The sequence below is a fragment of the Panicum virgatum genome, chromosome 3N (assembly GCF_016808335.1).
Source record: "Panicum virgatum strain AP13 chromosome 3N, P.virgatum_v5, whole genome shotgun sequence".
NCBI classification, from domain to species: Eukaryota; Viridiplantae; Streptophyta; class Magnoliopsida; order Poales; family Poaceae; genus Panicum; species Panicum virgatum.
In genome coordinates, this window is record NC_053147.1 from 61,650,263 (window position 1) to 61,663,130 (window position 12,868).

General features: G+C 45.2%; 3 protein-coding genes across 4 annotated transcripts; all 3 read left to right on the forward strand.

Moving 5' to 3' along the window:
• The first annotated feature begins 420 nt into the window (after positions 1 to 420).
• On the forward strand, positions 421 to 4,642 carry LOC120666505 (probable inactive shikimate kinase like 1, chloroplastic). 2 transcript variants are annotated; one of them, XM_039946360.1, is made up of 10 exons: positions 421 to 808; positions 1,196 to 1,410; positions 1,513 to 1,559; positions 1,673 to 1,727; positions 3,060 to 3,220; positions 3,337 to 3,419; positions 3,509 to 3,626; positions 3,811 to 3,889; positions 4,005 to 4,069; positions 4,201 to 4,642. In XM_039946360.1, the coding sequence occupies exons 2-10, from the start codon at positions 1,263 to 1,265 to the stop codon at positions 4,267 to 4,269; spliced, it is 825 nt and encodes a 274-aa protein (XP_039802294.1). In that variant the 5' UTR covers positions 421 to 808; positions 1,196 to 1,262; the 3' UTR covers positions 4,270 to 4,642. The 2 variants fall into 2 exon arrangements, with proteins under 2 accessions (XP_039802294.1, XP_039802295.1); XM_039946361.1 differs by lacking the exon at positions 421 to 808 and having other exon boundaries at positions 1,179 to 1,410.
• Positions 4,643 to 4,895: 253 nt separating this feature from the next.
• On the forward strand, positions 4,896 to 8,119 carry LOC120666506 (translocon-associated protein subunit beta-like). The gene is made up of 6 exons (XM_039946362.1): positions 4,896 to 5,156; positions 6,996 to 7,094; positions 7,177 to 7,285; positions 7,416 to 7,487; positions 7,617 to 7,622; positions 7,744 to 8,119. The coding sequence occupies exons 1-6, from the start codon at positions 4,984 to 4,986 to the stop codon at positions 7,858 to 7,860; spliced, it is 576 nt and encodes a 191-aa protein (XP_039802296.1). The 5' UTR covers positions 4,896 to 4,983; the 3' UTR covers positions 7,861 to 8,119.
• Positions 8,120 to 8,927: 808 nt separating this feature from the next.
• LOC120666507 (60S ribosomal protein L8) lies at positions 8,928 to 10,722 on the forward strand. The gene is made up of 2 exons (XM_039946363.1): positions 8,928 to 9,465; positions 10,156 to 10,722. Exons 1-2 carry the CDS (start codon positions 9,026 to 9,028, stop codon positions 10,499 to 10,501), a joined length of 786 nt encoding a protein of 261 aa, XP_039802297.1. The 5' UTR covers positions 8,928 to 9,025; the 3' UTR covers positions 10,502 to 10,722.
• The last annotated feature ends 2,146 nt before the right edge of the window (positions 10,723 to 12,868 follow it).

Here is a 12,868-nt window from a genome sequence, read left to right on the forward strand (position 1 = left end):
ATGGAGAAACTAGTTGCTATTTTCTAACCCTAAGAGCTTCTCCAAATCACAATAGCTAAATTTCTTTTTAGCTAGTTATTTACCTAGTCATTTGGCTTTTAAGGAGTGGGGAACCAACAGACTAACTAAATGGAACTCTTGATATACTTATTTTCTTTTTTATTTTCCTTTTTTCCATTTTTTTCTGCACCATTATCCAGTCGTCCCACCCTAAGAGCTTCTCCAAATCACAATAGCTAAATTTCTTTTTAGCTAGTTATTTACCTAGTCATTTGGCTTTTAAGGAGCGGGGAACCAACAGACTAACTAAATGGAACTCTTGATATACTTATTTTCTTTTTTATTTTCCATTTTTTTCTGCACCATTATCCAGTCGTCCCTCCCACCGCTGAAGGCACGTCGGTCCCTTCTCTCTCCCATTCTCCCTCCTTGCTGTGGATCCCCAAGGACGGTGGCCAGGTACACATCCCGCCGGCCGCCGCTACAAGATCTCGACGACGGCGCGCTGGTGTGCAGCCGCTACCTCCTCTTTGATTCCGTTTGCCGCCGCTGGTGTGGACAGGGCCTCCGAGGTCCGCGTGTGCCACCGCCGCCAGCTCCGCGTGCGCCACCGGCGGCCAGCTCCGCCCGCGCCACCGCGAGAGGGAGGGAGCAAAGGCAGGAGCAGGCCGGGAGGGCGGGAAAGAGCCTAGCGGCGTGGGATGCCGAGCTGCCGCGGCTAGGCATTTTCTCCGAGCGAGCGGGGCGGTATCCCGAGTCAGATAGCGAGGGACGCCGGATACCGAATCAGTTGCATCGCTGTTTTAAGGTCTTCTCTTTATTTTTACCTATCCAATTCCTTTTGCCTAGGGTTTGTTTAGTTCCCAAAATGAAAATTTTTGGATGTCAAATCAACTGTTTGACCAGATATCGGGAGTGTTTTTCGGACACTAATTAAAAAATTAATTTTAGCACACCTGGAAACCGTGAGACGAATTTTTTGAAGCCTTTGACCGTATCATTAATACATGTGGGGTTACTGTAGCATTTATGTCTAATTATACACTAATTTGGCTCAAAAAATTCATCTCATTATATACATTCAAAATGTACAATTAAATTTATTTTTTAATTATATTTAATACTACATGTATGGATGCGGGGACGTAAAAATTTTTGGCTGTTGAAATAAGCGCTATTTCTTGAATTCTCTCAGCGGATAACGGGGCGAGGAGGAAAAGCGAGGGAGCGAGCGTCAGTGCGTCGCGGACGGGAGAGGCGCCATGGCGATGCGAGCAGCTACGGCGGCGGCCACAGGCTTCTTTTCTTCGCCCTCCTCCGTCTCCCCGAGGCGTTTCTCGTCCTCCTCGCCGCCGGCGTCGCTCTCCGCCGGGCGCTGCATCCGTCGCCATCGTCTCCGCGCCTTTCCGAGTACCGCTACCCCTTCGTTTCTTTCTTTCTTTTTATCGGTGTCCCGATTCCTCAATGAACAGATACTATCTTCTCACCCCATTTTCCTGGGATTTATTGCAGGTTCGGAATTGCCTCTGGAGGAACTCAACCCATCCGTTGATCTACTGGTACGCAGCTTCCCTCTGTCTCCCTGCCCCCCTCTTCGCCATGTATTTCTCTCTCTGTAACTAGTTGAAATATTCGTCCATTTACATGGTTTCTTGGCTGCAACCTGGTGCAGAGAAAAACTGCTGAGGCCGTCGGTGATTTCAGGAAAACGCCAATCTATATCGTTGGTATGCTTCTTCACCTCCCTCTTGTTGGGATTAAAAAGGCCTTTATGGTTTTCCACCATCGATAACCAAGCCAAATGTTGGAATCAGCAATCAAAATGAGACAGTTTTTTTTTGTACGAAAATTTGGTAACACAATGAAACCTAAATTTAAAGTTTAGCAATCCAAATGTGTCCAACCTGCCCGTGGGAATGTTTATTCTCTCCTAAAACAAATTCTTGGCTTCTCATAAAACCTGGCTTCGTTGCGAGTCAATCAACATTATTATGTTTGTTTTTGTTGCTAAATTTTGGCATATACCAGGTTTTGTTATGATAAAATATTCTGGGGAATAGCCTTGTCATTGTATAATGGGGATTAAGTATTTACATGTTGCGTCGATACAAAGTGCCAGACTGCCAGGTCATGCACCTAAACAGGAAAAGAGAAAACAACTATCTGAGGATATTGTCGAGTTCTTGAATCTCTGAAGTTTCATCAGCAAACAAAATCTGCAGTAATTGATCACCACCATAGAATAGGGGCTTTGCTGTTGCTGCCTGGCTAAGCAATTCTAGTCCCACCAGCCTTCAATTTTCTGGCAAACTACTTGAGAGAAAAAAGCAGATTACTGTGTGGCCAAGGGCTATTTCATCCTTGTTCGTACATCCTACGGAGCTTCATGATCGGATTGACCACACAATTGCTTGTTCGTTGTGAGGACTTTGTATTGCCATAGGAACCACGAACAAAACTTGCTTTAATTTTCAACCTATGGCTTCCAGTTCCAAATCAGCATCCAATCTTTTTTTCCTTTTTCTTTCTTCCTTTTTTGGGGGTAGACGAACCAAATAATTGTGCCTTATAAGCTGATTTGCCTTTCCATGAGGAGATGAACACCAGGCTATCTTCTGCCCTTGATACGATAGAGTTATGCCTTGGATATGGGACCAAACCAATGTTTAGCAAACTGCAACAATTTGTTGTCAAGATAACATGCTCTGAAGGCCTTTCTTTTGGTTACTGCTCTGAAGAGCAGCTGCAAGCTTCTATTGTTTCCCTCTAGGCCAAGCTATAAACTGCCAGTGCAGTTTCTTCCCGAGAAGTACCATATCTAGCTTGCTGTTCTGAAGCTGCTGCAATCTTCATGCTCATGCTAGAATCTGATCTGTCTGGCTCACCTAGCATGACAGCTGCCCCAGCCCTGATGATATTTTTTTCCTCTTCTGAGTTTACTAGAACCATAAACATCACTCATGTCAAATGTTGGATTGGTTCATTTGGGGGCAAAAACCAAACCGGCCTGGCCAGGCCAACAAGACGCGGACACTGAATGGATTATTCTTCACGCATAGGCACGGACTGCACAGCCAAGCGCAACATTGGCAAGCTCCTTGCCAATTCTATAATATACCGCTACCTCTGCAGCGAGGAACTGCTCGAGGATGTTCTTGGTGGCAAGGATGCCCTTAGAGCCTTCAAGGAATCAGATGAGAAGGGCTATCTTGAAGTCGAGGTGCTTTCCTTCTTTCTTCTTTTCTTTCCATAATTATTGACTAGTTTTGTTGCTCGAAATATTGCTGCTCCTAAATTGCATTGCATCAATTTCTCATTCTTCTATCTTGGTACTAGACCGAAGGGTTAAAGCAGCTCACGTCCATGGGTAGCCTTGTGCTTTGCTGTGGGGATGGCGCTGTCATGAACTCAACTAATCTGTATGTACACATGTGTCTCCATAGTCTGTTCTGTTTCTTGTGCATGTTCAGTCTATCGATGCTGGTGTTCATATTTAATCAACCTCCAGGGGCTTACTGAGGCATGGTGTCTCCATTTGGATTGACGTTCCTCTCGAGATGGCAGCGAACGATATGCTGAAGAGCACGGGAACACAAGCTACTACAGATCCAGACTCTTTCTCACAGGTTACCCCTGTTCCCAATAGCCAGTTGTGTCATGCTCTCTGTGGACATAATAACTGACTGAAAGTCAAATGTTATCCTAGTAATTAGTATTTTTTTTCCTGTGTGAAAGATGCTTCCACATGCTCTCGTTAATTATTAGCATGTTTATCTCTAACTTGGCTTTATTATCTATCTACACGTGTAGGCAATGAGCAAGCTCCGTCAGCAGTATGATGAACTGAAAGAACGCTATGGAATTTCTGATATTACTGTTTCAGTACAAAGTAATGATAAATCCTCAAATTGCCTTCCTACCTTTTGATTTATGAGTAAAAATTAATGATAGATCAATCTTTACAATTAGGCGAACTTTTACTAACATGCCCCAACACCTTTCAGAAGTGGCTTCTCAGCTGGGCTACAGCAGTGTTGACTCTGTGACCCTTGAGGACATGGTTCTTGAAGTAAGTCAGCAATGCTACAATCCATGACACAGGCAGAGTTGCATGTGTCTTTATTTTGGGCAATTAGGCACAGCACTTAAAACATAACCCGAATACAGCTGAAATTAACATTGTCTACATTTTCTTACCAGATTGTGAGGCAAATTGAGAGACTGATCCGAGCAAAAGCGATGATGGAAGCTGCAGGGAAGCCCTTCTAGACAATAGGCGCGACATTCCGCTCCGGCATTTACATATTATCTCCAGTTGCCAGAGCAGGCATTTGGCTCTTCCATGGAGCTGATTACAGTTAACCCACGAATCAAGCACAAGCATTTTCAAATCCGAGGAGCAGAATCACACTGTTGTGCTCGAATATGCTTATTTCGTATTGTAAAATCGCATGTCATTTGATAGCCCATTGTGTAAATCTGCCATGGTGCAGCAACTTTCAGATTGTATTTACTGTCAATGGAAATGACAGATCTGCCTGTCCATGCTCCAAAGGCCGAAATCTGGAGAATTTTGAGAAGGGAAAAATTTGAGAATCCCTTTACGATGAACATGTTGCCCTGTTGGAGGCTTTTGCAGGAAGTTGAGATTTTTCCTTGAGCGATTTCATGAGGAAATATTCATGGTATTTTGTCGTATCATGTTTTTTTTCAGAGATAATGAGACAGAAAAACTCTCGTCGCCTTTTCGGCAGCTGAAACTGAAAGGCAAAGCCTTTCACGCAGTCGAACACGCGCTGACGAGGCGAGGTCCTGCGTGGCGGGCCCCACGTGCAGCCTCACGGGCCGCGCCACGCCCCGGCGCGGCGTGGCTCTATTACCAGTCGACGAGGCGAGGGAGCAGGCGAGACGAGATCCATTCCCTCCGCCGCTGCGCCTCAGCTGAGAGCCCTCGAACCCTAGCCCGCGAGCGCGAGCCCAGCCATGGCGCGGTCCCTCGCGCTCGTCGCCCTCCTCCTCCTCGGCCTTGCCGCCGCCGCCGCCTCCGCGGCCGACGCGCCCTTCGTCGTCGCGCACAAGAAGGTGTCGCTCTCCCGCCCCAAGCCCGGCGTCGAGCGCGTCGCCGTCTCCCTCGACCTCTACAACCAGGGATCCGCGTGAGTACCAGCTGCTCCCTCTCTCCCCGCACCACCGATCTGGTTCGTCGCTTGTAGTAGTAGTAGTTGTTTTTTTCGCTTGCCCCCGGGATCTGATCTGACTCGGGTGCGCCTTCCTTTTCTGGGAGGTTTGAACGCGCCTTCATGCGCTTGGATCTGCGTCGTGGGATGAGGGGTGACAGAGTCATGCGAGGTTTCCTTCTTAAACCTCTGCGGGGGGATTTAGTTTACCTTTTTTTTAGTGTAGGTCTGCTAAATCTAAATGGTAGATTTGCTTAATTGTGCAAGGGCTACAAAGTCTGATAAAATTCCAACTACTGCTTGCTCTACTGATCATGGATCACCAAATTATCCCAAACCCTTGCTGGAAAAGGAAGCAAACCAGCATCTCCTTTGTTATGTTGCTGATGTTCTTAATTGAGTACTAGATCAAGAGCTTGTTATTCGCAATTGCGGCCTAATCAGCGATTCTCCTGCATATGTTTTGGATGTTTATAATTGTCTAGCTAAACAGCTGGTAAGGTCAACATTTCACTCACTGCATGAAGGATTGTGCTGGTGCTGGCATGCATGTAGGTAGGTGCTTCACTAATGGAAAATGCTAGGGGTGCAAATGGTTGACCCTTAGGTGCACCTCCAACCCTCTTTAGTTCAAAATTTTGTACTAGTTTTCCAAATTGAGATATGGTTTTGGAGAATTAGTACAAAATTTTGAACTAGGGAGGGTTGGAGAGGCACCTAATGGTTATAACTTGGCACCCCTAGAAAATGCTTATAGGGTTCATCTGGTACATTACATCATCCATTTGGTCAATTGTTATTCCTCTATGGGTCAGTCACACAGATGGTTAACGGTATCTTAGTTTGTTTTGCATGAACATAGCTTAGTAATTTCCTTCATGTAGAAGTAATGCTCTGCATGTTTCCCTAAAGGAATTGATCCGTGCTGCGAAAAGGAAATGCACTTTCTATTTATCAGCAAAACTGTGAGTTGAGATATTTTCGGGGTTAAGGCAATTGCTGCCTTTGCAGCTGAAGCATGACAAATTGTGTTCCTTCACTTACCACAAGGATACGCTTGTTTTGATATATCAGTCACATATTTATAGCTTATCTGGCTAGATCGACAAGACAAGCACATTATGACTGCTTGATTATGTTAGACATTACATAACCTGATAAAATGACCTAGAATTTTTTACAGCATGTCTATGTGCTACTGCTTTCTCTTGTACCACAGTTCCAGTAATACTTTCGATGTGCTTAAGTTTGAATTTGGGTACTCACATGTTATTACTACACCTTGGCTCTATCACTATCAGAGTATGGTTTGGATAATTCTACAAGTGCATCGCACCCTTTGATTTCCAAATATCCATTTCTTTGAAATTTAACAGGCTGTAGTGCTGTGCTTGCAAATCTGATACTCGTTAAAAGTAAATAATTGAAGATCCTTTTTCTGGAAAATGTAGAAATTTATAAATAAAATTAGATAGGGTGTTTGAATTGCTGTTTTCTATTTGGCTACGCTGCTTAGTAGTAACATGTTTCTTGAGTTACAAATTACAAGATTGGCTGCTTTGACTTTAAGGATGTAAAAATGACACATAGGTTTGGGTTTGCTTTGCTGTGTCGCTTGATCATTGTATCATATATCATTTTGGGCGTCTGTTCTTAATCCCTGGATAGTACCACACATCATTTTCGGTGTATGTTCTTAATCCCTGGTACTATTTTAGCATGACATATAACTAAGATTTTGTTATGTTTCATAAGATGGCAAGTTAATTCATATATTTTCACAGCACCTGCATGAACTTACTGTAAAACTTATTGCAGGACTGCCTATGATGTGACCATTAATGATGACTCTTGGCCAACAGAAGCATTTGAGCTTGTCACTGGAGAGAAATCAAAGACATTGGAAAGACTTGACCCGTGAGTGCATTTTGTAATGCATCTCTTTGCTATAGGTGTGTCGGTAGTACAGAAAATGATTTCATTACTTTTACTCTTGCAGTGGTGCCACAGCATCACACACATTTGTCCTGGAAACCAAAACACAGGGCAGGTTCCAGGGTTCGCCAGCTGTTATTACATACCGTGTTCCCACCAAGACCGCTCTTCAGGTTTTGTCTTTTACCTCTACTGTTCCCACATTTCTTATGCTATGCATCTTGTATTATTCTCTTTATTTTATACATTGCAATTGCTCGACCGATTCTATTATGCTAAATCAGTGTTTTCTACATGTTGAAGGAGGCCTACTCAACCCCCATCTTCCCACTCGATATTCTCGCTGAGAGACCTCCAGAGAAGAAGTTTGAATGGGTAAGTAATCATTCCATTGCATTAAACATCCTTGTTTATCTTTCTTTCTGATACTGATATTTGGATGCTGTTTCTGGTGCTTTTACCCCAATGTGTGGAAAATCCGGATTCTCTCCTCCTATGGTTCAGGCTAAGGTAATTTCTTTCTTTAGTTCAGTTTCAGTCAGTTTTCCTTGTCCATCTAAATAAGCTGCTCTAAAGTATTTGTCTAGCATTCGTTTGAGCTGGATGGTAATAATTTGTTATCCATGTGCAGAGGCTTGTGGCGAAATATGGGTCACTGGTTTCTGTTGTCTCGTTCGTTTGTCTGTTTATCTACCTGGTGGCAAGCCCGTCGAAGAGCAGCTCAAAAGCAAGCAAGAAGAGACGTTGATCTACTCGTAGGTCAGTGTAGCTGGCTGTTTTGCGTGGAGGAACTCTGGATCGTTTGAGCTGAACGAAAGCTTTGAAGTTTAGATTTACTCACCCCCACCATGAGTTGTAACGAAATGCACATCGGTTAGCAAAGTGGACCTGTAATTTTGGTTGGTTACTTGGTTTTACTTTCAGTTTTATTGTCAGTGACTTGACACAGAGGACCTGTAATTAGGAAAGTTAATTTTGCTTGGAAGAACATTTTGATATGATTGCCAGTGCCCGCGTTTTGAGAGCAAAGCTGTTCTCGGGCAGAAGCTTGGCTGATGAAGGCCATGTGGAGTTGCAGGTGCACGTCATCCGGACCTACATTTTCACTGTACTGCCACTAGTGTCTTGATCTGCTTCATGGGCAGGATTGCTTCATGGAAAGTTGGTAACCTGGAGATTAGCATATCGAGTGACGGTGGTCATAACGCTCTGCCCGATGGATGCCTCGATTTCAGCATCTACTGCTTCCTAATTCAGAGCAAAATCACCTGCCCAATTCTACGAGCTCAGCATCTATTGCTTCCTAAATCCTAATTCAGAGCAACATCACCTGCCCAAGTGCCCAATTCTACGAGCTCTGCTGGCTGCCAAGCCATCAATGCTATTTCATAAGGAGTGGATCAGCCAAAAGATGATTAAAAAGAGTAATAAGACGAGATGTTTGCGAGAAATAAGTAATTTTCGTAAGAATTGAAAAGAGAAATATAAGTTTATTAAGGAAAATTAAAAAAAGAAGTAGAAACGAGCCAGCTCCACCTGGGCCACCATTTTAAGCTTTGATCATTTCTGGGCGCACATACAGAGACCAATACATTCGGCCTAGCTACCACACCCATACTCACTCACTGCGGGCGGCCCATCAGGACCAGCCCACTCCTCACTCCCCGAGCCTCTTTGTCCCACTGACAACTGATCCCACCACCATCCCAGCCCGATCCGACGGTCCAAATCTGCCCCGAAGGCCCGAACCTCCAATCCAACCGTCCGCCCTAGGGTAAATCACTCCCCAACCCGCCACACACTATATAATGCTCCTTCGTCTCCGTCCTCCAACCCTTGCCGCACAGCGCCCCTTCCCGCATCCCCCTCCCGCCGCCGCCCCCGCCTCCGCGCCGCCGCCCCCGCCGGAGAAGATGGGTCGCGTCATCCGCGCGCAGCGTAAGGGTGCGGGGTCCGTGTTCAAGTCCCACACCCACCACCGCAAGGGCCCCGCCCGGTTCCGCTCCCTCGACTTTGGCGAGCGCAACGGGTACCTCAAGGGCGTCGTCACCGACGTCATCCACGACCCGGGCCGCGGCGCGCCGCTCGCCAAGGTCACCTTCCGCCACCCCTTCAGGTACAAGCACCAGAAGGAGCTCTTCGTCGCCGCGGAGGGCATGTACACGGGCCAGTTCGTGTACTGCGGCCGCCGCGCCACGCTCTCCATCGGCAACGTGCTGCCGCTCCGCGGGATCCCCGAGGGTGCCGTCGTCTGCAACGTCGAGCACCACGTCGGCGACCGCGGCGTCTTCGCCAGGGCCTCCGGGGACTACGCCATCGTCATCAGCCACAACCCTGACAACGGAACCTCCAGGTCTAAATCCCATCATCTTCTGTCTCCATTTCATTTCGTATCATGAGATCTGTTGTGCTCCTGCTAGCGGTTGTTTCACTAGATCTGATCTGGTGTGTTGTCATGGGTTCGTGGTAGCACTTCGCTTGGTATTGATGCTGCTCTGTTCCCGTGGCTCGTAGTCAGAACTTTTTAAAGTTTGTATGCATTTGATCGTTGGTAATCGAGATGACTAGATGTGGCTGGCTACTTTAGAATAAGGCGTGGTCTTTAATTTAATTCGACGTGTGAGATATTTTCAAGAATACATCCATTTCATGGTGGTTCTAGCAGTTTTAATTTTTAGTGTTTTGTAATTCCATCGTTGTATATTGATAATTTTGGTAGTTTTTAGCCTATTATGTTGATTCTGTATTTCTCAGTATTGATCGGTGAAGTTTGATTATTCACGTGTCTGTATACTTGATTACTTGCTTTTCATCTTACTGTAAATGGTGATGTATCATGTTGAAGATGATTTCAGTCACAATGTTTGTATATCTAAACACCTTGTAGATGTCATGGATCGTAATGTATGTGACTACTAAAATGTGTTTCATTTGTCAATGTTATGTCCGTTGTTGTACCTTGTGTGTTCCTGTTTTATGCAGACATCACCATTCTGTCTTGCCTTGGCTGGATGTAGTGATTCATCCTGTCTTGTTCTTGCAGGATTAAGCTCCCCTCTGGTGCCAAGAAGATTGTCCCCAGCAGCTGCCGTGCCATGATCGGTCAGGTTGCTGGTGGAGGCAGGACTGAGAAGCCCATGCTGAAGGCTGGTAACGCTTACCACAAGTACCGCGTGAAGAGGAACTGCTGGCCGAAGGTCCGTGGTGTGGCCATGAACCCTGTGGAGCATCCCCACGGAGGAGGTAACCACCAGCACATTGGTCACGCCTCCACTGTCCGCCGTGATGCTCCCCCTGGCCAGAAGGTCGGTCTCATCGCCGCCAGGAGGACTGGACGTCTCAGGGGCCAGGCTGCTGCCACTGCTGCCAAGTCCGACAAGGCCACTTAGAGTTATCATCGTTTATCTATATCAGCTTCCTCTAGATGATTAAAGGACATGTGTTCCAGTGTGGATGTGTTATTGCCTGGTACTTTGGTGAACCATTGTGTCAGTTTTCATGGTTGCTGTCTGGATTTTGCATTATGCCTAAAGAAGTTTTTGCTCGGATATTTTGTGCTAAATGTTATGGATTTGCTAGGCTATGTTACTTTACAATACCTGTTCGGATCCTTGCTTATGGTGCTGTTATATTTTGGTTTATCTCAAGAGTTTAGAATTGATCGCGTTTTGTATTGGGCAGCTATTTCATTTTGATCTAGGCATTGTGCTAGTGTTGCAGAATATCCGGTATGAACTCATTCAACGAACTGATCTGTGACACCGCATAGTTGTACGCTCGAAGACCAGATCCTAGGTGAACTTATCAATAAAAATGTATTCAGCGTACATGGATAGAGCCATAGGGGTCATCAACTGGCGTTCCATTTTCCGCGCAACAAGCTGCCCTGCCTGCGTGAAGTTGTGGCTGGCTGTAGCGCAGATAATCGCTGTACCCTCAAGGCTGTGGTGGAATTAGTGAAACAGGTTGTCAGCTCCATCGGGCAGCCGTTGTGTTGGAGGGGATTTGGTGAAACTGGCTGTGTGTGGCGGGCTTGCGTGCCGAAGTTTCGGCAGCGATCGGGTCTGCACGATGTATTTTGCTTCTGAAATACTTGGGTTTCTGCGAGGTCCTTGTGTTCATGCAGACTTGTGAGTGACACGGTTCATGTTACCATTCCTGCTGACCAGGAAATACAGAGGAAGTTCTTACCTGGAGGTTGTGCAAAACAGCTTGACAACGCGAAGCAAAATCCAGGCTAGAGGAATGGAGACTGATACTAGATGCCCAATGTATTGTAGATGTGATGAAGATGGTGGGCACTTGCTTCTAAAATGCAAATATGTGCGGACGCGGACAGTATTGGTGGAGCTATAAACTAGCAACGAATTCTTTTATCAGGCCTCCAATCCTCTAACGATGTTGTCAACTCTGTCTTGAACCGCAAGGATGTATCTCGTTTTAAACTAGTCGCCATTCTATGGAAGTTATGTTCAACAAGGAATGCTGGGATCGTTATAAAAAAAAACAAGGAATGCTGGGATAGCATCATGGATTAGTTTCCGCTCAGATTTCAGAGACGCTGTACTGAATTCATTGAGTATTTCAGTAAACCTGAAACTTCTTGGTGGAAAAGTGAACCTGAAACATAGCGTCTAAACAATTTTCAGACATGGAGACGTGAGACGTCCAAGGGAGGGCTATGTGAAGAATCAATGCAGATGGTTCTTTTGAAGCCCATACATGCTCTGGATGATGGGGATTTTTTTTGTTTGGTCTGATCATGGAAGGGAAGGGTGGTTACACCAGTGTAGGAGAGAACTTGATTTCGTGCCAATGGGAGCCTTCTTCCGTTAGCTGAAGTCTGAACTTGACTTGGATATCATGCGATTCGAGAGCCCACAAATTTGCTAGTACTTGTTTGCTAGTATGGGGTACTGGACTCCTGGTTGCGTGGAGTTGTAATCTGACAGGATTCAGTTGCAGGTGATGCAATCTCAGGTAACCGCCGATTCTGGGTTGATCTCAGGTTAATGGAAGTTTTTTTGGGGGAAAAAAAGAAGCTTCCATGCTTGTGGCTGGATTCAGGCAGGATCCTGGCCCAGATTCAAATTCTTCATGGCCTGGTTAGGTCTCCTCCAAAGGAGGTGAATCTGCTAGCTTATCTCAAAAAAAAAAAACCTAGCTCATAACTATGTCATATTGGTTTGTTTTTTGTCCATACGGTAGAGAGAAAAGCTATCTGTTATTCAAGAGCTATTCTCATGTACACATCCCTAAATTAGTGAGGTTGATATGTGGATCTATCTAGATGTGTTTGACTCTAAGTGCTGGAGAATATATCTCTTAGAGCAAGTATCATAAGACCATCTAGACAGGTTGTATGAGTTGCCACATCACATTAACACTAAGGTGAGAAAAGAGGAGATGAGAGAAAGCGGAGAAGCAGGCTGCAACTTGCAGTCAGCTACTGTGAGGGCAAGAGGTAAATCATATATTAATGATGGAGTCTATATCTTTACTATTTATGAAGCAAGCAATGTTTTTTTTTTATCAATCGGAATTCTAATTGGAGTCCAATCAATTCAAATCCTAATTGGAACCCGAACAAATCAATCGGAACACGACAATCAATGCCTCGCACAATCACGACACGACTTTACATGAAATGAACTAACACAAAATTAACAAAATTGATAGTATGAGGCAGGTCTATGATATTATCGTAGCAACGCACGGGCACTATACTAATCAACAATAAACATTATCCGAATTGG